Below are 27,039 nucleotides of genomic sequence, written 5' to 3' on the forward strand. Positions count from 1 at the left end.
TCCATCTTTTCCATCAAACACACTTGTGCTGCCTTACAAAAGAACACCCATGAAAGGAAGACAACGTCGAAGAAAAACTCATCATTCCGGCATTGAGAGGAAATTTGCTTGTGTTGAAACTGTCTTTTTGTCTCAAAGTCTTTTTCTAAAGTGCATATAAGAAGTTTGTAAAAGACATGAGCTTCAATGCACAATTATTGGACCAATTTTCAGCACTTGTGAATTTCGAGGTGATACTATTGTTTGAAACTCGCTTACTTTTCCGAGAAGCAAGAGCACTACTAGTAATTCTTTTAGGTATGATCTGTTAAACTAAGATCTAGATAGAGAGTTAATATATAGGTAAAATCTAGTTCAGCAAGTTCTACTTTATTCTTACTTGTCGAACTAAACATAGTCATAACATACAAATCCAAGAACAGTTTGAAAATTATAAATTCCAGATTTAATTCAAAATCGATATTGAAAATCTTGCCATAGTATTGGCTTAGTTATTCAATTTTTGCAAGTGTTCCTATTACCCAATTTTTATAGGGTAAGTCTTTCCTAACTTTAGAGTTCGAAATTATATAGTCAAAAACATCAAAATTTAAATTCTAAATCGGAACGCATATATATATGAGATGAATGGCTACCGGTCAAAATCCTGAAAGTCAAAATTCGTAAATCCAGAATTCCGTCAAAATCCCGAAAGGGCCAAAATTTTGAGAACCAAAAACGTTTTGATAACGGAATTGGTAATTCAGTATTTTGGCTACCACCAATTTTAATAACTGTCCTATGCCACATATTTTCTGTTAAGATTCATGGTAAAGAAATTTATTAAGAAACTAAGAAAAAATGAGTTGTCCGAAGTTTGAATAGTCTGTAGGCAACGCACTTATCCCTACATGTTAATGTTAATACAGTAGACTCTCTCTCAAATGGGCATTTGAGGCAAAATATCATCCGGTTTATCGATAGATTTGGGCGTCAAAGCCTTTGTAAATTCCACAAAAAGCGATCAATTATAAAGAATCACGATAAAATAGGAAGAACTACAGCGAATTTGAACGAATTAATTAAACGTGAAAATTGTCAACAAAATTTTCCGCCTGATTGAAAAAGAGCCGATTGAGCGAGAGTCTACTGTACTCTAAAGTTGATATATCCAATCCTAGCTTCTAAAGAAAGTTCTAAATACAAGGTCATCAGGACTAGTAAACTTCCTAGTTTGCCTTTAGTTCTGTTTAGTTTAATACTAGAAAATACTATCTTAAAAATATCACGTTTGTAAACCAGTAACAACAAGTTAAGTTTTTTTCCAACCTTAAATAATTCTATAATTCAATAATTTGCACCGGGCGGGATTCGTACGCCCAAGTTGGGTCAGGGATCACACTAATACCAATTGCATCAAGTACCCCCTAACCTTAAATATCTTGATCGAAATCAAATAAACTGTAATATTAAATTAAAATCCAAAAAAGATCCAGTCAGGTGCATAAACGAATCCCTATGAATTATTCAATTTTTGTTAATCTTTAAGTTTAATTAAGTTGATTTTGCTTATTGCTGATTGCTTGACTTTGGGAGAGGGGTGAGGGGAGTTATCAGCCAATGCTGGCGTACTGGATCTCTCTTGTAATCTTTTCTATTAAAGGTTACTATTTTTTAAATCTGTTTTTTTTTTTTCTTCTTTTTTAATTTGTATTTTTACTCGTATTCTGAATTACAATTATTGTTTGTCCTAGGCAGTCTAACGGTTTTATTCGAGAGACAACTTAATGGGAAACTTATGGAAATGTAGCCTAATCACTGATTTTAATATAACTACGTTAAACCGTCTCTCGGCTTAAGCTGTAAGTCTTTCAATGCCCCTATTTTGGCTTATTCAACTTGCGATAGAGCTTTTCCATCGTTTTGTGGTTCTTGAAGGTGGTCACCAACGCCAATACGGCGATGGCAGTAAGGTAGGTGGAAGATTTCACAATCAAGATGAAAAATAAGGACATACATACATAATACATTTAAAAATATTATTCCAAATTACTTCACACGTTGAAACTAACTCTAAACTTTATGGTTTCTAGTTTATGTTAAAGCTCCTATTACCAAAATCATCGATATCAACATCGATTTAAATAAATATAATACTTAAATTCAGTTCGGTTCGGAATAGTTTTAGCTTTAAGGTGATCTGAATTTAAACTTCAATCAAAGTTAAATAATTTGAAAATTTTCAACATGTTACAGTTTAGAGGTGAGTTCAAATATGAATTTAAATTTTTAAATTAAAGAACTGGAGGTTTAGATCAGTTTTCGGAGACTACGAAGTTCTTATGAGTATTTACTTCTAAGTCAAAATTTTCCCAAAAATCTTGACTGAATAAATTTGAGAAGTTAAGACATACAGCTACATATTAAATCTGAAGCTCCTATAAGCGTTTAAATTAATAATCTATCCTTTGATTCTGAGGTAAGACTTTAAACTTTAAACTTTAAACTTTAAAATTCAAAATTCTCCCTCAAATCCAAGTTCATATTTTCCAATAGAAAAACTTTAATTTCAGAATCTCAAAGGTTTTGAGCTAGAACGCAAATAGCTGTCCAGAACCTAATTTACAATGGAAATAACCAGCTTCATTAAGTTCACCTTGATTATAAAGCTATAGTTATAAAGGTTTTAAATTATAAGAAATTTATGTTGAATACCTTATGAATTTAATACATGATTTTAATAAAGGAAGTATTTCCAATTAGGAAATACTAAATTTAGACACAAAAACAAAGGTTTCGTTATCTTAATAAGGAGTTTTCAGTATGTTTTAAAACTTGTCTTAGATGGATATTTCGTCGATATACGAAAATTCCCATTACCAGTTTCTCAAAATCAAAGGTTAACAAGGCTCTGGAGAGCGTATTTCTCAACCGAATGGTAGCGTGTTTGGACTTGTTAGAAAGGTATTGGAATTTCTGATAAGACTAAACTGGCTACAATCAGTTATGATCCGCTAATGAAGCGATTAAAAATTGATAATTTTATCCATATTCATAATTGCAATTGATAAGCAATTTTTGTAAAAAAAATCAATTCCCTACTTCTAAAAGCTACGAGAGACATTATGAGTATTTTTATGACAATCGAAAACATCTGAATTTAAGAAAACTTTAATTTCTTCATTCTAACTTTCAATTTTAATAGATTTCCTTGATAATATTTAATTCAACCTGGTGTCAAAACTAAATTTTATCATTTTTTCACTCATAAAATTCTAAATTTGAGAAGTTTCAGACCCTTTTCACTATAGAAACAAAAATCTTACTTCATTGAACCTTTTAAAATTTTTATATGAATATTCACAAAGCCTCTTATTTTTTTAAGACCGAATCACAATTTGCCGAACTTTACTACGTTTTTTTTAATTAGCACTTAACTAAAACACATAAAATATAAAAACTTACAATATAATACACTAAGAAAAGTGAAAGTTCTTACAGTAACTTAGCTAATCTTTTAGTATTCTTAATTTTATTTGAGGGAAACACCTTGCAAAATTTGAGAAATTCTCACATGGTATTTTAAAAAGAGTTTCCTAATTTTCAATTTAAACTTTGTTTGCAAAGTAATCCAAACTTCCCAATCAATTAGTAAACCTACCCGAAGTTCAAACTTCGAACATTCGACAAAGTCGCAATGTAATGCCTCCAGCATCTTTTTCTTATAGACTTTTAAGGGAAAACTTTGGCTTTCACCACCACTATGTACCATTCAAGTTCTGCATTTGGTGGCTCTTGCGATGGTGATTTTGAACTTTAGGAATTTTGTTCGCAAGTTCAGTGGGTGTATAAGCGAACATATTTGTATTACAATGTAAAGTTTCGCCATTGTCTTCATCTTCGTTCTTGAATTATTCAGTATTTTTTGTATGTTTCAACTGCAATTTACCATCGCAATTGCGCTTTTGTAAATATTCACTCGTGAACCAGTGTGGGCATGCTGGAATTTTAGATAATATCAATTCAAGATGGGTCAGTTTACTTATGAAAAATCAATAAAAAATTTTAGAAAACTGTTTTGAACTATAAAAAGTCGTTGGATAATCTTCGAAAATGGTGTTTTCCTGAAATCAGTCAAGTTTCTGTATGGGTACTACCTACTCAAGAATTATGCTCAGAAACACCTCTTTTCTTTATCTAACTCTGCAGCATTGGGTGTAGACAAACACAAGAGAGAATGCGTCAAAAGTTGTCACTCATTGTTCCAAATGACTAAATTCTTCTATGCATAAAACAATCAAGCTTAAAGAAAATTTCTATAGCCTTACGTAAGGCTTTCTTATCTAACAGCAAGGTATTTCACCATCATTAGAATTCACAAGCATGAAATTTTAAGCATATGTGGAGCACCGATTTTAATAGCGGCATGTACAACAACAAGTAAAATCTATTCCTGCTCTCCAATGGAGACAATTTGAGGAAAACTATGAGAAGTAGATGATTCTGCAAATAACCATCGGAAGTTGTTGTGGTGGATCTAAACTCAGATTCTCCTAAATGATTTTCTATGTCCACATTATCGCACCAATACACATTACTTACACATTTTGGGCACATAGTGAGACATCCGAAATCAACCAAATTGGGGAAGTTGCTTGGACAGAAGATGACTTCCTTGAACCCTCATCCCCGGTGTCGCTGACCCAATTTGAGGAAGTTGAGGGATCTCGGTGGCAAAATAGGGAATGTTATGCGATAAAGCAACCCTCCTATCTCACTGATACAAAATCCCCACATTTCCGACAACATCACCTTCCGTCCCCAACCATAAACTCTTGGGATGATTGTCGGAAAGATAATTTTTCCCATGACACAGGTGTAGGGTTAGAATATTTCATTGAATATTATGTTCTTAAGAAATGACTGAAGTAAAGAACTGTCTACATAAACTTAAATAATTAATCCTACAAATATTTCAGACTTATCCTTCTATCTAATTTTGGATAAAGCATAAAAACACTTAAAGCATTCCGAATTCCAAATTCAAATCAATCAAACTTATCCATACCACTTATTACTAAGAAGACTACGTATTGGTAAATTTATGCAAAATAATCCAAATATGCAATAAAAAAAATTTAAAAAAATTCTATAATTGTAACCTAAAATGATTACATTTTATATTGTAAAAGTTCCAAAATACTGACTTTTACAAATATTTTGCAATTTTATGGAAAAAATTGCAATTGCAAAACTAAAAACATTAATAAATTACTTTGTATTAATCATAGACTTCAATGAATATAATCAAATAATTCTGTATTATACTCAAAAACTCCTAAAGTTGTAAGTAACCTTGCGAAAGTAACCTTATAAACTACACAGAAAAAAATATTTTGTAAAATTGTTCATAAATGTGTGTGAAATCCTATGGCAGACTTACGAAATGCTCGTGAATCGTATAACCCATAAACAAGTTTGTAAAATGTTGTACTTTTTTCACAAACATTGTTCGTAAAATGATCATTTGATGAACATTTTTTGTACTTTTATAAACATTTGTTCGTAAATATTCGTAAACACACAAAAAATGTTTATAAAATTTTGTCATTTGTTGGTATTTGTTCGTAAATTTTTGTTTGTCTGTTACGAAGGAATACAAACAAATGACAAAATTCTGCGAACATTTTTTGTGTGTTTACGAACTTACGAACAAGTAGTTGTAAAAGTACAAAAAATGTTCGTCAAATGATCATTTTACGAACAATGTTTGCGAAAAAGTACAAAATTTTACGGACTTCTTTGTGGGTTATACGATTTACGAGCATTTCGTAAGTCCTCCATAGGATTTCACAAACATTTACGAACAATTTTACAAAATATTTTTTTCTGTGTAGCCTTAAAAGTTTGTAATAAATTTATATGGATACCTATTTCAAATCTGAAAACCTTCTAATTCTTAAACCAATTGATTAAAGTGGTTAGTACAAATGAGATTATATTAGGTGGAATTAGATTAGGAAGGAACCTGAATTATAAGGCTAAAATATCATCCTATTTATTGGTTAAATCCCTTAAATCAAAAATGAATATGTAAGAATATTTCACAAAAATTTAAGAGGACAAATCGAAGAATGTTTAAAGATACCAAAGACGTTTTCTTGTACATTACTGTAGCCGCACTATAATTTCTAAGGCACAGGCTTCTTCCTCAAGAAATGTTTGTGGGATTAGGAAGAAGAGGTCCTGAGGACCTTTGTGGTAGACGCGGTTCGCATTGGCGAACCTGAAGTCGAAAACATCAGATAATTATTGCCAGGGAGTTTGTGACAAATTGTAATAATTTATGGGAGTCAATAAAAAAATAATTTCTGAGATTCTAAAGAATAGCGAAAAGAAGTAAATTTATACGTCAAAAAATTTAATGCTAAGTTGTGCTTTTTAACTGCTCGAACTCCAAGACAGAGCAGTTTTAACAATCGTGTTTTTTTCAACTACTCTCCATCCTGGCTGCCAAACGGTAAGAGATATTGACTTCCAGTCTTCGGTGACCCCCCCCCACAAGTTAACATTCTCTATCGAACTAACTTACCCAAATTACCCCCCACCCATTTTATCCCCTCCAAAAACATGTTTTTTTTTAACTTTGCAAAAAATTGGCCTTGGCGATTTCGTTCATTTTTGGAAATGTTTTGGAGGTAGTCTAACTGAACATTTCGTCCTTGGACACCTATCACCGGAAAAATCGCCATCTTGAATTATTCAAGATCAAAGGTCAACCACCCTGGAGGGTCTAATTCTCAACGGATTTTGTTAAATTGGACTTTTTTGAAAGGTCTTGTCATTCTGAATCCGACTGCATCGGTCATAATTGGTGATGGATCGGGAAAGTAACGGTGATAGCTCTGTTTTAAAAAAAACTGTTTTTCGCACTTTTCCAGTCTTTTGACCCATATAAAATTTAAACGGTAAGAGATATCAACTTCTGGTCTACGATGACCCCTCCTTAAATGTCATTAACTTGAAAGTAATCTCTTTCATGCGTTCCCTATCCCCCAAAAATAGGCAAAAAAATGAGATTTTTCTAATTTTGTAAAAAATTGGCCCTGACGATTTCGTTCATTTTTTGAAATGTTTTGGAGGTAGTCCAGTTGAACATTTCATCCTGGGACACCTCTATCACCGGAAAAATCGCCATCTTGAATTATTCAAGGTCAAAAGCCTAATTTTCGTCCGATTTGGTCAATAAATTTATTAAAAGATTAATGATTTTTTTGAAACCCTCTTGAACAATTTTTCAACTTCAAGATGGTTTTGTGGTGATTTATAGACAAATTAAATTCGACCATAATTTTATATACACCAAAAAACTTGCGAAAAGGTATATAAGGCAGAACTCTTTCTCGGGAGTTCGAGCAGCTCGCAAAGCCTCGGACGCTTTGCTACCCCTTTTGTGTATGGAAATTGAACTATTTCGCATAGAAGTTTTCAGAGTAAATATATTTTTGTGAAACCTTTCGAATCTTTGCGAAATGATACAGCGAGCCAAAACCCTACTCTGATTCATTGAGGATTAGAGATGAATATGCACAAGTCAGCATTTCTCTGTGCAGACACTGAAGAATTGCAGAACTTGATTACTATCTCCCCAGCCAGAGCTTTCTTGAGGAAATTGACCTCAAAAGTTCACGCAAGGGTAGTTATTAAACCACGGACTAGGACTTGAATTTGTATGAGTAAATATTTGAGTATTACTTCTGCTTATTTTCACACAATCCTCTTGGCTTTGCAGTGGAACACCCTTAATGGCCATAAACCTACATTTCGCGATGAAGAAAAAAGTTGGTAGTAAAATCATCTTACACCTCACTTTACCACATTGGAAGATTGTTCGTTCTATTAATAGGCAAACTGTTGAATGGGAAAGACTCCTTTTTTTTAAATAAACCCTCAAAGTCGAACAAAGGCATTGGGAGAATGGATCGTGCGTGTTTGTTATGATACCATAAATATTGATGATATTGTATATTTGACCTGAGCTTTTTTTTTCGCCCTCCATATCTATCCCAAGTACACCTAACGTATCACTTAAAAGAACACGCGTAATAACTGCCGTGCCTTCCATGATAAATTGAACATTAATCCAGAAAAAAAGTATTTTACAATGTGACACACTGATATACCATTTCAAATAAATTGCAAAGTCAATATAACCCATTTTCTATGATTTTCTTCGCCACTGTTTCGCGAAATGTGTGAATTTTTTATATATTGGGTGGATCAGGCTTGAAGGATGGTGAAAGATGGTGAATTCAAATTCAAACCTGTTGAACTGAATTTCATTGGAAACACGTTCCAGAGATGAACCGAAAAGGTGTTCAAGGTAACTTTCACTGCATCTTCATAGTTAGTATCAAAGTTGAAAATAAATGTGACACCATTTGTGAGTCACTATTATTACCCACAATTGACGCACTCTTAATGATTTTATATGCCAATTAAATACAGAAAAAATAAATAGTATTTTCTACAAGGTAGTTGATTTAATTTTACTAACTGACATTTGTCAGGAAAATAATAATTTTCACTAATTTTAAAGTTACAACGCCAGAATAAAAAATATATTATTTCAAATTATCGGGGAGTGGAGACTTTTGAATTTTTGATAGGGGAGATCGAGGCAGAATTAGCCATGTAAAGTATTAGATAATGGTATCTTATACAGGCTTCAGACCTAGGCTTAGCTATCTGGCTTAACTCCTCTAATTCCTCATCAAGCATGATTTTTTAGGAAATTGCTGTTTAGGATTGAATATTAAGGGCAAATGATTTATCAGATTTTGAAAAATCAATAAAATTGCTTATTATTAAGATTTTTGAGACCTTTGGGATCTGAGCTAAACCTCCAGTCTGAAGTCGGTATTATAGTTTGCATGCGAAGGAATATTGAGGAAACCACTCTTTATTCTAAATATATACTTCCCTTCCTATTCATTGAAATATTTATCAGCCTCATATAAACATTTTTTGTACAAATTATACGCAATGAAAAATTTCATTTAGTGGCTAATTCTACCTCGGTCTCCCCTACCTTTTCAAATTGGTCTTTTCTAAAATTTTCTATTGAAATTGAGGCTTATCCATTGAGAGAAATTCGAAAATTTCTTTTTCTAATCCTTTACTGCCAAGTTTAATAGGATAAATGTTCTCGAGGATCAGTCTGAGTCTATTCACTGAGAGAAATACGATAAAGTTAAAATAATATTCCGGAAATGTTAATTTTACCCTGCAGTATTGATCCGAAAACGGTGTAAATATTATCCTTTTTAGGTATATTATGCGTTAAAGTTACCCTTTTTATCCTTAAAAGGTGTAAAATTAACATTAAAAAATGTTGATATATTTTTACACCCAAAAAGTGTTAAAGTTATGGACGAAAAAAAGTTAATTGCAGCTTCTTCTTTTCTCAGTGTCATAATTCAATTTGGCTTCATAATTTAATATTATGGAAAAGTCCAATTCTATTAAAAAATATGTGAGAAAAGTCAAATTTTAAAGGTACCCCAATTCAAAGGTCCTACAATTACCCCTAGCTGTAGTTGTATCGAACAGATGAAAAACTCAACAAAAATATTTACTATTTTACTGATCATTAAAATGTACTGATTTACTTATTTTACTGATTTACTTAAAATTTTATGGTTTTAATCCAAAGCATGTCTTCACAAAATAATGTGAATCATAAAGCTTTAACAATAATATTCATAATTTATTATTTCAAGAAAGTTTAATATGTATTACCGTAAAGGTATGTGGAGCAACTTTGAATTAAGGCGGATTTAATAGGTGTGATTATGTAAGAATCACACCTAAAATTGAGGTTTTTCCCCTTATTTCAAATGGAACTGAGCCTTATCACAAAGCATTTCACTTTCAGAATTGCTTTATGCAGCTAAATTATTCAATAATAAGGTCCAGTTCTATCCAAAAATAGGAGAAAATGCTCAATTTTAAAGATATCCTATTTCAAAGATGCCCCACTTCCCCCTATACCTGAACAATTTTAAATTTATTATTTCTAAAACCGTAACATACTGTCCACTTTTGCAGTTCAATTTTGTGCTAAAACATAGTTAATTAAACCGAATAATTCTTTCTGTAAAAAAAGTAAAATTTTATATTTCAAAATTGCTCTGTTATTAAATTCTTCTGGGAGTGCCTTTTTGTGTAATATCAAACAGAAATACCTCGAAGGTATTCTTAGAAATCTCCTGAATAATTTACAATATTCAGTCTAAGAGACAATTTGGCGCGAAAATTCATTATTAAGGACAGCCATTAACAATTCCCCTCTTCGCATTTGCCTATATTGATTTTTGCGTTACTTTGGGGCAAAAAAAAACTAGGGGTGGCTTCCACCTTCATTAACTGTCACGTGCATATTAAAATCGAAACGTTGTTGGACAGGAAAAGCTGACGCCAGGAAAAAAATGCAACGTCCAAGAGGATCCATATAGTCGGAGTCCCGTGCATTAATTTTTCATCAAACGAACATCAATACGAGTAAAAAATTAGTGCAATTTTCTAGGGAACCTCCAATGAAAGTCCCCCACTTGGAATTTTCGTTCCAAAAATATATAGCAAGAACACTTAATTGTGTTAATCTGTTCAATCATTCACTTCCCTGCATATATATAGAACTTTAGCCCCTTTTCTGTAGTTTTTTTTCTTAGCATTATTGTCTATTTTGATTGAATTCACTCTTTTGTGTGAAGTTCATTGAAGATCATTGCCCTACGTGGCAACCCTCATATGTGTGGTTTTCCTCCCCATAAACCAGCTGGACACAATTTATTTATACACCCTACCCTTACAATTTCCTTCGATAGTAGAAACTTTTTCTGAATAATTGATGAAATTGGAAATACACACATATTCGCTCGAATTAATGTGAATGAAGGAGGAAATTGAAGCATGACTAGACAGGGAAATATGCAGAGATAAGGGCAAAATCAACGTCATTCGAAAGCTCAAATACTGCTTTGGTCAGTCGGAAGACTGCCTCTTGCAGACGTGACGCATATCAAAAAGGTACAGTATCAAATCCTTGAGGTTTAGAGAAATGGACATGTGTCAGAAAGACCTTTGAAGTTCAATCCTATCAACATTTATAGTCTATCAAATGCCTGAAATACTTCATGTTTAGTTTTCCTGCATAATGTACAACTTAGTGATGGGCATTTGCATACAACGTGTAATTTATTTATAAATAGAGGGAGGTGGGGCTATTTTGTGCTATGGAGCTACATTAAAATACGATTTTTTGCATATTTTTAAGGGAAGCTCGGCCTTACAATTAATTTATTTAGTTCCACGCGTATTTTGCAGAGCTAAATACATTACATTAAAGTTCAGGTTTTTTTCTTTAGAAATATCCGAAAAATCGAATATGAATGTAGCCGATGTAGCCCTACAGCTCAAATAGACCCAAGTCCCCCTATTTGGGTAGATATTCTCAAAATAAACATGAACAAATAAAAATAATATGTATTATTTAGTTTATTAAATGAAACATTAAATTCCCTAAATTCTTGCAAACATTTTTCTTATAACTTTTTATTGTTTGATAGAGCTTAAAAACGTTTAACGGATCAGCCAACCATAGAACACGATAAAGCATAAATATTTCAAAGGATTAAGTATAATTTTTTAAGTTGGCAATGCCTAACTGGGTTATCACACTTGCACATTAAAATTTTAATATGATTCACATTAATTGTCGCTGGTGAGGGTCCAAATATGTAATTTGTGTGTCTGAATCATTTTATATTGAAAATTTGATCTATTTGTTGATAAAAAGGTAGACTTGGCCCGCAAAATTTGATATAAATTGATTTATAGCATTAATGCGATTTTCTCTTTAATTTTTTAATGTGAAAAATAATTATACTTCAGGTAAATTTAAACTTATTTTTGCAGGCCAAGTCCACTTCTTTATCAATAAATAGAAAAACTCCAAATATTAAGTGACTCAAAGACACAAATAACATATTTGGACGCTCACAAGCGACAATTAATGTGATTCACATTAAAATTTTAATGTGCAAGTGTGATAACGCCGTTACAATTTTGAATTGTTCTTTGGCCTGTTTTTAAGATTTTGGAAATCATAAAACCAAGTTATAGAAATTTTACGTAAATGTTTAAATATTTAATGGCCCAAAGTTTGTATGATATTGAGCACTTCATATTTTATAAAGGATGAGACTTGCCTCTTCTTAAGCTTTTTTTTAATACAGGTTTGAACGTAGGATTTGACTTGTTCGAAACCTATCTAGGATAAAAATAAGGGATACTGGGGCAAAATTTGTCAAAACGAAAATTTCAATATTCATTATTTTCTAAAATAAAAGAGACTGAGGCTTGAAATTTTTATTATAGATAGCCTTCATGAACCTTCTTAAACTTACAAAGTTTCAAGGGATTGAAAGAAGGATTATGTAAAATAAAAAATAATGAAATTTTGAGTCCTATTTTTGGAATATTTGTCTTATAGAAAATATCAATACTGATTAGCTCAATTTAAGCACATTTCTCGTTAAGATAGAGAAAAATTATCTTCGAAAAAGTTGTAGAACAATAAATTTCCTATAAAAATATGTCTATTTGATATTTTTAACGGTTGCGAGAGTAAAACGTCTCAAATTATCCGAAGACTGACAAAATTTGCCCCAGCAATTTTGAGAATCTCTACAAAATCGACTTTTAGAAAATGATTCGAAAATCACATTTCTTTCGAGATGAGGAAAGTAGTATTTTGCAATGTTGTAGAGCAGTAAATTTCCTATAAGAATATGCTCATTATAAAACTTTAAGTTTTCTCAAAGCTCGCGAAAGAATTAAATATACGTTTTGACAAGTTTTTCCCCAGTCTCCCCTATTTCTGCTATTTTCCTTTTTAAGGGCGTTAAGAAGTCAGTGGCAACTATTACCCAAGTTCGATACAATTATAATATTTTGCCTCGTTAAAAATGTAATATCATTAAACTTATTATTTATTATGGTATTTTTTGGTTAGGTCTAACCTAACCTAACATATTCACTGTTTTAAAAATATTCTTTTGCCATTAACAGCAAGTCTCTTGCCTTTTATACGAAATCCTACTGTAATGCCGTATCAAGCTTTCCTGTCTATCATGTATTCAAAATTTAAACAATCAATGATTTTTAAGCAACTTTAACCTTTAACCTATAATATTTTCAGATTTTCTTTCACATTTAAATTACACTTGCTCCTTGATTATGTTAATATTAAAACGAATTTCGTTGGCACAGAAATCCTCTAAACCGCAATAAAATTCTATTGAGTCTTACGATAGAAAAAATCCTATTAACAATTTATGGTCTCTTGAGTATTTCAGAAAGATTCAATCCTCTTTCAGTATCATTCTTTATAAATTCTCAGCACCCAAAGTTCGTCAACCTTACCCTTCTCAATGTCCACAAAACACCAGGGAACATTCAAATGGCACAAGAATGAGCAGCTTTGTGGGAAAAAAGTGTCCCTTAATTATCCCTTGAGATTTAAAGCAAAACAAACCTTCCGGGACATATTTACATTGTCCCAAATTGCCTTCATAGTACATAAAACACTCCTTCCTCGAAAGAAGGCAAAAAGAAATAACATAGTGTTGCTCTTGACGTGACAATATTGGCTCTATCACGAAAATGCTGAACAATCAAAATGCAACCGAGTTGGACACACGCAAATAAATACATCAATAGCTCTTTTATGTTTTATGTCGATCCCTTCTTTATTTATTGCTTTCGTCAGACAAAATTGCCAATTGTGGAGTGGAGCTCATCAACCACCTCAAATTACCATCAATGAAATTTCAACTGTGAAGTTGTACTCTTCAACTAAAAGTAAAATTGATTTACGTGAGGAGGAAAAGTTTTAAGAGTCTAGAACTTTTAATAGACTAGAGCTTCAAACTAATTAATAAAGAAAATTATATATGCATAAAAAGGTTATCAATAAAATCCACCCTAAAAAAATTCCTTCACATTTCTAGCTATGTTTTCTTCACCCAGATCCAAAGGTCAGTACATACTTAGACACTCCTTCTCGTGTGATATTCGTCAATCGATAGTACAAAAGAAAGTATAACAAATCACCTGTTAAACCAAATTATTTCTCTATTTAGAGTAAAAATCAGTGAATGTTTCAACAACAGAAGTCAGTGAATTGAAGAGATGAAAGACCACGATGGAGTTTTAAACAAAAAAAGGTCAGTCAGAAGAGCATTATTGAGTGAAATTGTAACACAATGCAAGAAAAATCTTTTTTTGTGGTATTATTATGCTGGCATATTGTGAAGTAATTTACACTTTCAGTGATGCAGTGTGTGAAATAGAAAAGATGGTGTTTGAGATGTTTAAGGGAATAGATTTCAAATGAAATTTAACGAAACATTCAATTTAAATTAAGTATGAAATTTTAGAATAATTTGAAAATTTCAGTGAAAAATTCTATTAAATGTCAAGACGAATTCCATTGTCTTTGGATCTAAAGATTGTCTTTTAGATCCAAAGACAATGACGAATTTTAGAATAAAAATTTAATGGCGCTGGCACACCTTTTCAACTGACTGAGTGAAATTCAATCGATTGAAATTTTACCTTTTATTCTTTCAAACTGAAATCAGATGTAGCTGCATCTTTCTGTCAAATTAAAATTAACATTGAAATTTCTATTTCAATTTTCCTTTGACAGAAAGAGACAAACATACCTTATTTCAGTTTGAAAGAGTAAGAGGTAAAATTTCAATCGATTGAAATTCACTCAATTGAAAAGGTGTGACAGCGCCATAAAATTTTTATTTTAGAATTCGTCATTGTCTTTGGATCTAAAAGACAATCTTTAGATCCAAAGACAATGGAATTCGTCTTGACATTTAATAGGATTTTTCACTGAAATTTTCAAATTATTCTAAAATTTCATACTTAATTTAAATTGAATGTTTCGTTATAGGTTGTACCAGCACCATAAGCACCTAAAACTGTGAAACAATTTTATTTCTAAAACCTAATAATATTTTTGAGATCAAGCTTTATGAATCTCTCACACTTACATAAAACTTTTTAAACAAGTAACATTAATTGTTTCTAAGACAGAGGCTTCCGGCTTATCCAGATTGAAAGAATTTGATACAAGTATAAATTGCCTACTACTGGGAGCTCATTTATAAAATATTTTTTGAAATGCCTCTAAATGCATGCAAATATTTTTCACACGGTAAACTTTGAAACACATTTCTCATGAACTGTTGGCACGGAAAATATGCTGAAAAATTGGTGCCTAAAATGTTTCACGTACATCACGGCGTTTCCGTAACTTATTCCAAAGACCGCTCCTGTGAGTATACAATTTTTCTGTGTCACTGAATTGAATTCGTGGGCTCTTTTTCGGTCCCGAGAATTTGTTTGAAAGCGGAACTCCCTGTATTCGTTCAAATTTGATAGAATATAAAGGGTAAATGATCAAATTGATTTTGTAATAATATTGTTTATTACTAAAGACTTAGAGATATTCGACGCATAGGCTTAACTTCTCGTCTGAATCGTGTATCAAGAAGTAAAATCATACAGTGTAACTCCTTTAACGTAAACTCTCAAAGATTCATTTAAACTTCTTAAAGGAACATTTAAAAATGCTGCCGTAACTTCAACTTTTTAAATTACTATTAAGTTATTACTAGAGACAACTTCTAATAAGTTATTTATTAGATGAAAAAGCTACAAACTTAGAAAACCAAAGCAAAATAAGAAATGAACAAGTTTATATGATTGGAGTCGCACTGTATACGTACAATTAAAGTGGGTCAAATTTCCGGTTTTATAAAAACCTGTCGGTTTCCAAGAGTCTGCTTGTAGTTATAAGTTTTTCGAGGTTTATTATTATATTAAAACATAAAATATTATATTCCTGGCTTCTTAAGACTTTGCTACCGTACCAAAAAATTTCTAACGGTTCCCAAATATTCTTTATAAGTTCCTGTTCATTTTTAAGGGTTTGTCGTGGATTTTTCTGCATTAGAAAGGATTTTTCTTGACTTCCAATCGTTTTTCTACAGATTTCTAGAAATTTCTAGTCGGAGTAGTTCAAGTTTCACACAATGAATTCCGCCTCTAAGTCCATTTAGGTGACATTAATCTCAGTTAAACACGTTTAAGATTTGTATTACTCAATCTCAATCTGTTTGTGGAGCTAATAGGGTAAAGTGGTACAAGTTGGACAGTGGTACAAGTTGGACAATGATACAATTTGGACAGGGCTGTTAGTCTTGATAAATATAGTACTTTATTTTTATTTGTATATTTTTAATGCTTTAGTTTTATAATTTGGTTTCTTGTGCTTAAAAACAAATTTTGTACTGTATTTATCAAGAAAAAAGCCATGTCCAACTTGTAACACTAATTCCAAATTATATCACTTTACCCTATCATGATCAGGCTCAATTTTATTTAAAAATGGAGAAAAGTCCCAATTTCAAAGCTACCCCACATTCAAAGGTGCCCCACTTCTCCTAGTTTATTAAATTTATTTAAAAAGCTTTTTGACACTTTCCCTGAAACTTTTCCAAAATTTCAAGAAACTTGCAATCCCTTGATATCATTAGTTGTTCTATATTAGCTGTCGTTACGAGAATTGAATTACAAACTTAATATTAAATTATTCTTCATTGAGTCGACACAAGAGATGAATAAATTATTAAACAAGATGGTAAATTGAATTTTGCCCTCACGAAAAAAAAAATAAAACATAAAAACGCATACAGGAATATCTGCTGTCTATATCCACGGAAGTGGTCTTTCATGTGGGAAAATGTTTTTAAATTGTGTCAATATATCGTGTCTTAGTCGATTTTCCTCAGCAAATTTCACCCTCAATTTCCTGACTCTGTGGGAAGTTTATGAAATTGAGAACACTCACTTTTCATCCGGAGGTGGTGGCATATCCGCTGCACTACCAGGACTCCTTGGAGGCGGTGTCTTCTCATTCTCCATCATCGCTAACGGTGCTTCAGGCGGTGGCAGCGGACTCACGGTGTTGGTATCCATATTTTGCAAAACTTTTTTTAACGAATCCAGCTTCAGGGAGCTTTTTTGCTAAATATCCTCTTGCTCAAACTTCAATTAAAATTAAACTCCTCGTATCTCGCTCTATGCTCTCTCTCTTGTTCTCTTCGCTGATTTTAATCACTTTCCACCATAAACCTTTAGGGAGGAGAAATGGAAAAAGTAGAGATATATTTTTAAAAAGTCTCTTTGCGATAATTACAAAATCACAGTGTTTCTATTTCAAGGGATTTTTCCTTCATCTACCAGGGATTTTATTTCACAAATGAAGAACGAATAACAAGAATTTATCGCTACCCGCATGAGAATGTTCTTTTGACTAAAGGCAAAAACATATTGACCATTTAAACTAGAAAATGGTAAGCTGAAACACTATCAGGAAAAATTTAAAAAAAATAGAAATAAAACAATAAAAAAGATAAATTTTCTGTCTAGGATAATCGAAATTTTCAAAAACAAGATTATTGATTTAGTTTAGATTTGCTCTAGACACATATCGGTGTGACAGTTTTTAGTAATGGTGACCCGTATGACCGAATAGAAGAACTAGTTGTGTATTGTTTGCTATTAGAATTTAACACAAATAGACATAAAGAAAAAATTGCTTCTCGAATTTATGTCCTGACTTAAAGTGGTAATTTTTTAAAACTGTCTTCATTTTTTTGTGTCTTATGTTATCCTTATGCCCTAGACGGATTTACGACTTAAGCCGGGAAACGGCTTTATGGGAAACTTTATGGAAATGTAGTTTAATCATTATTTTAGACACCTGATCATCCACATTGGACAACTATTAGTATTCCCGAAAGGAAATCTACTCCATGAGCCCTATCGGTCACGTTTCATCGCCCTTGTGTGAGGTTTCCAGCCCGTTAGGAGGAGTCGTCGAGGGACTCATTGAAGGAGTGTGCCATAGATCTTGGTAGACATCAAATACAAGCGTTCTTTTTTGGTGTAGTATGAAGGAAAATTGACCTCTAACTCCCGGACACAAGAAGAGATCATCATGGATGGAGCCTGTGATCTCGGAGGGTCTTTACGATTTTTACGTCTCAAGACCAGACTCTCTAATTGTATGTACGATATCAACCCTCCCCCTTTGAGGGTTTTATAGCAATTAAATTTCCGATTTTTCTTTATTCACTCAATTAAATTTTAATTTCATTTCCAATAATTTTTGAAAATAAATTAAAGTAAAATACTATTAATTCTTTATGTTTCTAGATAAATAAACAAATTCATTCATCCTTCTAAAACCATTGTTTCAGGAACTGATTGTAATATGGAACGGCTTATAATTTTGCTTTAAAGGAAATTTTGACAATATACAAATAAATTAATTAAAATTATAGTATTTAATGTATAATGCATTCTATGCAAATAGGGGAAAGTCTCATAATTTTGTCCAGTTTCTTATTTTGGACACTTTGAAGATAACATTGGACACTAAAAATAAATTGATTAAAATGATGGATTTTTATTCCAATATTTGATGAATAATGAATTCTATCTAAATATTTGTTCTTTTTGGAAGATTTTGACACTAAATACGTTAAATTTTGAATATGATTTGAGTTGAAATTGCTTTGTTGAAAATTCAGTGTGAGCAATTTCTTACGAGAAATATGACAGAACTTCGTGTTTACTTCAGTTCTTATTTAGCTGTAGTGAAGTACTAACAATGTTTCTTCGGTTTTTTTGAGTGATGTTATTGAATACTCATTGAATATTGTGTTGATTCACGTTACTGATGATTTGTACATTTGACCTGAAGTGAGATTTGCCTTGTGAATTAGATTTTTCGTGTGAAAAATGGGAAATTTTTTAAGACATTTACCAGTGAGGTGATGGCTCTTATTTTGGACAGGTGTTTTTCTCACGAAATTTCGTGAAGTTTTAGCTTTTGTGATGACTAGGTTGGACAAATGCCTGGAGAAACAAAGGAGCATCATCTCTACGAAAGAGATGTAGCGATAAATGCCTTGAAAGGCTCCCGGAAAGGCCAGGGAATGAGCGAATCCGCACGTACTTGGAGTATCGAAGTCAACTCACTTTAATGAATGATATGGAAAGTTTCCGGGCTTCTGTGACATTCTACGTTTCCCTTACATGAACAGGAAGAGGACTTGGTAAGATTGGTTCATCAAATGAAGAACAATGGGCATCCTATTGAGGCGGATTAGCTGTCCAAATTTACAGCCAAGTTGTCCAAATTAATAACCAAGTTGTCCAAAATAAGAGTCAAATTCACCTCTACATATCAATTCATTTCCAAACGTATTAAAATTAATTTTATTAAAAACAAAGACAATAAACCCTTGCCAAGTTTCTAAATAACCCTTCTGAAAAGAGAGTAACAAGAAATGTAAATTAGTATTGAAAATATCGCACTTCAAACTTGGAACTTCGATGCTTATAAGCAGACTGTCCAAAATTATGAGCATTTACCCTACTTATTGCTTTAAGATATAAGCAATAAATTTGTTTAATTTTGAATCCGTCTTGAATTAAAATTTCGGATTTCGAATGCGTGAATCCGGGCGTGATTGGAGTGACAAAGTCAACTCTCTTTAGTGAATTAAATAAAAAGTTTTCGGACTCCTTGGGTTATACTACGGTTCCTTCTTATAAAGAGGAAGAAGATTTGGTAACTTAAGTTCTTGAAATGAACAACAATGGGCATCCTATTAAGGCGAATAAGCTGTCCAAAATTACAAGCAAAATGTCCAAAATTACAGTCAAATTCATCCCTACATATCTATTCATTTTTAAACAAATTAAGATTAATTTTAGAAAAACCAAAGATTATATAGTTCTTATCAAGATTCCAAATAACACTTCTGTAAAGATAATAACAAAAAACTTGAATTTGTATTGAAAATATTGCACTTCAAATTTATAACATTAGTATTTATATGCACCCTTTTCCAAATTGCATGCACTTCTCCTATCTAAATCTTCATTTAGATAATAAATAAAATTTAATCTAATCCCTACGAATACGGAACGGCAACCTTTATTTTAAAAAAAAAGTATCTTAAGGAGGATTAGAACCTTGAACACCGGCACTATAGAGAAAAAGGTCTCCTGCTTCACTGTATTTTCTTCTTTATTAATAGTACAGCAAAGTTTTGACAATGACACCAATGATAAGAATTTGACGGTGAATCTATTGCCATAAACAGGCTTACGGTTTAAGTCAAAAGTCGGCTCCAATTATTATGTTAATTATAATACGTTAAGCCGTCTCTCGGCTTAAGTCGTAAGTATGTATGTCCAGCACACAAGAACTCTTAATTTTTACTTGAACCTTCAGGAATGAATCTTAAAGGTTTAAATATTATCCGTGTGGACCTAAATATTTTAACATATAGTGTTTTCTGATTGGCCAGAGCTTGAAAACAGTCAAAACTTTCTTCAAACAGAACTAAAATATATTTTGAAACTAAATTTTCAATTAAATGGAAATAGTCAAGCTTGAAATTTTGGTAAGCTATCTACACTTCGACAGTATTTTTTGGCAAAGTGAAAAATTTAAATAATAAAATAATTTGCAAAACTATTTTTATTATTTACAGGCATTTTGTTAAAACATTTATTCACCTCAAAAACCGGTTTTCAAATTATATTTCGCGAAAATTCCGATAGAGCTTTATTGATATTTCCACCAAGGAAATTCGCAAATAATCATTTGCCGAGTTAAAGTTGAATTTTAAAAGTTTTGTTGGGACAAGTGTTGTAAAAATTTTAGACTCACTTTTGTAACACTTCTTTGAGCTATCTGACTAAAGAATAGAAAAAATTCTTCCCAATTGTCTCAAAAAATTCCATGGGAAGTTCAATTAAAACACATGTGTAAATATTAGAGTTTAGAGAAACCACTTTATGACACAATTCAGTGCATTTTTGTAGCTTTTTGGAGAAACTGTCGATAAGTGAAAAACTAATCACCCTGAAAAAAACCACTGAAATTCTTTAACATAACCAGGCGGAAAAATCACATCACTTGCACTTTTTCCATGAAACTGAAAGTCCATAAAATGTAGCAGAGGTGAGTTATAGAAGCGTTTGACTTCTCCTATGGTTAGCATATAACTAATTTCGAGTTGCGCGACCAACAAATTCCTCCGACGACACCATCAAATAAAGCAGCAATATTCCATCAAAAGTGGAGAGAATATTCAACCGAAGCATTTTACGGAAGAAAGGGTAATTATTAATGGTAGCTATGATGATGAAAAAAGGAGCAAAACGATGGAAAATTAATATGAAATTATTTCACAATATTTAATATTCAGATTTCTCATCTTCCAGTCACGTAAACGATTTTGTCACATCTTCCAACGATCTGAGACGTTTCAACTGAAGGAAATTTTCTTCGTGTATATGAGGAAAAAAAACCAAATTATCATGATATCCCCTCTATAGAAAAATTGATAGATAATTGCAGAGAAAGTCCTCTCCCTCCCACATTATACCAACCAACAGAATTCTTTTTTGTACATTGCAATCTTCTTTGAAAACGAATAAAAGAAGGGAAATTAAATTGTCTCAAATGAGCTACCTAGTATCGCTTTCATTCACATACCTTCGCACTCATTTAAACGATCTCTTAAATTTACAATTCAATCTTTTTTTGCAAATAGGCATATGGTTCAAAATTATTCATGCACTTTAATATCCAGTGAGCACATGATGAGAAGTTTATGTTAATTAGTTGCGGATTATTAATCATTGTTCATCACTGTGACAGCCATATCATCTCCTCTGACTTTTTATCTCTAAGACACTTTATATGGCTTTGCAGTGCCATGTGATAGCGGAATATTCAAAGTTTTAATGGAAGAAAATGGCCCGTAGTAACCGCATACCGTCTCTCTGTGAAAAATGATGTGTTTAACCATGAATTCTTTATGAGAAAGGAGCCTCATTTCGGACAAGAATCAATGATAGAGCCATCAATAGCCAATTGCTTAACATTGTAGCAGTTAATTCTTAACTCAAGCGCAACGTTGATTTCACATAGAATGATGAATGATCATCAAAAATTATAAAATTAATGGGCTAAAGGTTAGGATTCGTTATTGAACTATATGCTTCGTTATGCTAAGTTATAAAAACAAGAAGCATTAAATGATTTTTAGGATTAAGCTGTCGGAATAAAAAAATTTGGTACAGCCTAAAAAAAGTTTATTGTCCTACCATAAGGCACAATTTCAAATTTTGTGATTTTCAATTTCAAAAGATTTGCTTAAACCTCCTTTTGAATTAAGTTAAGATATTTAGGGGGCTTGAAAAAATCTACAATATGAATATTTTATTATCTCACTTCAAGAAGATCTAAAAGTTTCGGTCAGTAAATTATCCGGTTGGTCAGTAAAAACTTCAAATTTTTCAGTAAGTAATTCAAATTATCAATAAGAAAAGGAATTTTTGCCAGGTAAGAACTAACAAAAACTCTCAAACCGATTTACATTAAAAGTTAAAAAAAATATCAAGATGGATCGTGGCTTCTTAATTTTCCCTTTTTACAAGAGTAGGGTAAAGTGATACAAGTTGGACAATTCGCCGGTAAAGTTGGACAGGGATTTTTTTCTTGATAAATAAAGTACTAATATTTTTTTTGAATACAAGGAACCAAATTATAAAACTAAAGCATTATAAATATACAAATAAAAATGAAGTACTAAATATATCAATAAAAAAAGCCCTGTCCAACTTGTACCATTGTCTAACTTGTACCATGGTCCAACTTGTAGCACTTTACTCTAATGATGCTATTACAATAAAAAATGAACTTGTTTTTTAGCACTTTACTGTTCTCAAGTGCTATTTGGTCGTTTTCGAAGAGGACGAGGCCTAGGGAAAACAATCGAGACAAGAACCAAGACGAAGGAAGATCGATAATGCAAAAGCACAAAGCACTTTATAACAGTAGCGCTTTAGCATGTCATCATAATACATTATGTTTGAGTAAAGCATTAATTTTAAAGCTATGATTTCTGTTTCGTTTATTTTTTACCAAATTTAATTATTACTGACGAATTTAAGCAACATACTGCCCGTAGCAACCTTTTTTGTACAGTGAAATTGATTTTTTTTCCGCAGAGGAAACTGTTTCCACCCGCAGGTGGAGTTAGCAACTGTTCCCAATTTCTCATTCTCAAGCTCTTGATCACAAAACTCAACTGAAGTTGAATAAATTTTTTTTAAGCTTGATTTTTTCGATTTTAATTAGGAATTTTAAAAGAATCAAATGAGAACATCAGTCACAGACTTTAGATCCCATGACAGAGGAGGAATAAGTAATTTTACTAATGAAGGTATGTATACTCAATGGGATAGAAACAAGACCGAAACACTCCAAAATCAATACCAAAATGGGATATAATCGATACCGAAACACCCTAAATTCAATACCGAAATAGGATAGAATCAATACAGAAACGACTACAACCTAAAATTAATACCGAAGGGGAAAAAGTTAAGATCGGATCCCCGTAATATCAATACCGAAGTAGCATAAAATCAATATCGGAATGTCTTAAAATCAATAACTCAACCGGATAGAATCAATACCAGAACTCCCTAAAATTAATACCTCAATGGGATTATATCAATATCGGAACACAATATTCTCAATACCATTTTCCTCTAGAAAATGGACTTCCAAAATCAATACTACAGTGAGATATTTTTTTGTGAAGAAAACACCATTTAATCAGGATTTTTTCCAAAATTAAAAAGGAAATAATTCTACATTTCTAAAAATAAATCGCAATATGAGGTACAGTCATTACTATTTTTTCCTAGAAAATGGATTTTATAAAATTAATGCCACAAATTGAAAATCAATCCAAATTCAACCTATTTTTGAAAAAAAAATAATATAGTGTGAATATAGTATTGGTATTAAAATGAATACCACGGATATTAAATTTGGATACTTCAAAAATTTTCTCTGTGTATAAGAACAAATTGCAGATTAATGTATATATTTTATATCGCTATATGAGGATTGCATATTCCATTCTTGCGAAATTACGACAGAACTACAATCTTGTAAGGGCTAATGGGAGATATGATTCTCCCATTGCTGGTTTGTCTGCAAGCATAAAAGAAATTTCCAATAAAATAAGGCAAATTTGGTTTCATATTGACTTTTAATAATTTTATTTTAAAAATTTAAAGAAGAAACTCTGTTTATACAAAGGTTTTCCAAAATTTTATATCACAAACTCTTTATCTCCCGAATGCAAAACGTAATAATGAAGGAAAAGAAACTTTGACAAATTAGAATTTTCAAAGTCCGATATTTGAAAGACGGTTGTATTGACTTTGAAACATATGACTACTTCTAAGGTCTATTTAAATAGCTCTGCAACGATAAAAAATCCAATTTGCATAAATAGGTACGTGAGTTAATATGTTAAAATCGGTTTTAAACTGGTTCAGGTTCAGGACCGTCTTTTTTACCAAGAATTTTATATTAAAAAGGAATTGTAAAGACAAGGGTTTCAAAGTACGGAGTAATTACGGCTGGGTAATGACCTGAATCCGAATTTTTCCGATGACTATTTTCGGAATTACTAATGTTCAAAGTCGGTGCCGGCCAAAATCCTGAACGATAAAATCCCGAGATCCAAGATCCCGAATGCCAAAATCCCGAAAAGTCAAAAAACCGAAAAACCAAAATCCGAATGGATATTTAAGGTTTTTGACTTTCGAGATTTTGGCATTCAGGACTTTGGCGTTTTTTCGGGATTTAGACCAGAAATCGTGAGATCAGAATAATCCAAAATTTGAATAATAACTTTTCCGTATACGTGAAAAATTCAAAGAATCTTCTGAGCATATCTTTAAAACTTCCATGAATGTAATGAGTTTTGTGCCAAAAGTTGTAAAATTTTCACCAAATAATTGAATATAAAAAATTTTAACAAGTATACTAAATAAAGTCATAAATGATACAATTTTATTCAAACACATAAATAAAAAACTTGCTAAAGAGAAAAGTAGAAACAACTCCTATGGAAAAATTAGATTAGAATTCTTATTATTTTGATGAAGCCCTACAATTCCAATTCAAACTAAACAAAAGTGTTGAATTTTCTTATATTTCCTTCCTTTCAAAAATTATTTAAATTGATAAAATTCTTTAGTCTAATACCGTGTTCTCCGAAGAATGCTGAGAAGCTAAGAAATTTTATGAAATTAAATATTTAATTAAAAGTGAATAATAATATTAAACTAAATAAACATTTCCAAAATGAGGACTAAAATGATTTTAAAACATTTCGTAGAATAACACATTGAAATAGGCAAAGCTTTAAACATTTATGGAAGTTTGGAATGTTATTTCCTTCTAAATAGAAGTTGTATAGTTGCCTAAATGATATACTAACATATTTCTCAATTTAGATTCACTCTGAGTTATCCTGAATATGATCCAAATTGCATTTTGCACAAATTGCTAATAAAATCTGAGTATAACTTTATAGAAGTTTTGCTCAACGTCTATAATTTAAAATTCTTAAATTCTCCGTTTCCTTTTTTCATAAAAAGAATCCAATAATTAAATTTGCATGTTTGGGATCTTCTTTCCATGCCGCTATAAATTAATTAAGCTACGATTAATTAAATATCTCACTGGGGCGGCTTTCAACCGAACCTAACCATCTGTCTTTCACTCTCCCTACTGAATTATGGAATAGACAAATCTCCTGGAAATTTTAGCCTAAAATCAAATGGTCGTGTTATTAATTATTCTTCGAAATTAGAACTTCACTTCACCAAAATCTATTGGTCGATGTCAATCAACTGAATTTTAATCCAATTTACCAATTCAATAGTTTGGGATTCGGTATTCAAACATTTGGAACAATTCCAAGGGATAGTTTGGGGTTGCAATTGGGTTGGGATTGTAAATCACGATAGTAAAAAAAAGGCATTCTATGAATTATTTACGAATGTGTTAGGACTTGTTTGCCGGATGTGTAAAAATTCTATTTTGGCGGGATTTATCCACTATTGATTGGATTTTTCACTAAACTCTCTGAAAAGTCTATTGAGCTTTTTTTTTTTAAATATTTGTAAGGATTTTTTGGAATGGGAAATGTTGCCCTAAATTCTCATACACTGATACACGTACAGAAGTGGGATAAATATGGGAGCTTGAGGAAGCTTTTATGCTCTGTTCAGCATTTCTCTCACATACACATAGCTCGGGAGTTGTACTCCAAAGCTTTCATCCTCCACCTCTTGGAGTCATCATCTCACTCACACGGATGGGTAGTAAATGGCTATATAAGCCCGGATGCGAGGTACCCTGTAATGCGACTGTGTGCGTGACGCTATGGTACTACACACCCCGAAAGTACTACACAATGAACATTTTGGGGAGATGCTCAGCACAGGATTCTGTGCGAGAGAAAGCCAACACAGAGGGGTTGGGGTGGGCTTCCAAAGCCAAAAATGGCGGGTAAATTTTACCATTGATTTTCAATTATTTTCACTTCTTTCGCACTTGCTAAATCACTATTTTTATTGGTTCCTGTAGATATATTTTGCAGTAGTTGCCTTACGCAGGATCACACTCAAGGTGAATGCCATAGCGCCAAACACTGCAGAATATGTGTAAAATTTGGGCGGGTGTTTTTGGGGTGGAAAAAAGCTTCTGTTTTCATCAACAAATTCCAAGTAGCTTTTTTTCGAGAGATGAGGAGTATTTGAGAGAAAATAGACCACCGCTAGATAGAATATTTCAATTACCGTGTAGCTTTTTTTGGCGGGAAACTTGTACAACGCCTTGAGGCTTTTCCTGCAAAGAACACAAAAGAAACTCCCAAACAGGAAGAAAAACGCCCGTTTTCACCAACACTCGGCACAGACTCCGACACCACTGAGCTTTAAATGAAA

At 32.0% G+C, this 27,039-nt stretch overlaps 1 protein-coding gene across 1 annotated transcript in view; it reads right to left on the bottom strand.

Moving 5' to 3' along the window:
- Positions 1-27,039, bottom strand: part of LOC129803937 (plasma membrane ascorbate-dependent reductase CYBRD1) — a 62,040-nt gene extending 35,001 nt beyond the window's left edge. The window contains exons 1-2 of the mRNA XM_055850821.1: positions 26,893-27,039; positions 16,976-17,259 (exon numbers count right to left, since the gene is read on the bottom strand). Of these exons, the coding sequence (XP_055706796.1) occupies positions 16,976-17,103 (128 nt within the window). The 5' untranslated portion in view covers positions 17,104-17,259; positions 26,893-27,039. The remainder of the gene's footprint in view (positions 1-16,975; positions 17,260-26,892) is intronic.

The sequence above is a fragment of the Phlebotomus papatasi genome, chromosome 2, assembly GCF_024763615.1.
Source record: "Phlebotomus papatasi isolate M1 chromosome 2, Ppap_2.1, whole genome shotgun sequence".
NCBI classification, from domain to species: Eukaryota; Metazoa; Arthropoda; class Insecta; order Diptera; family Psychodidae; genus Phlebotomus; species Phlebotomus papatasi.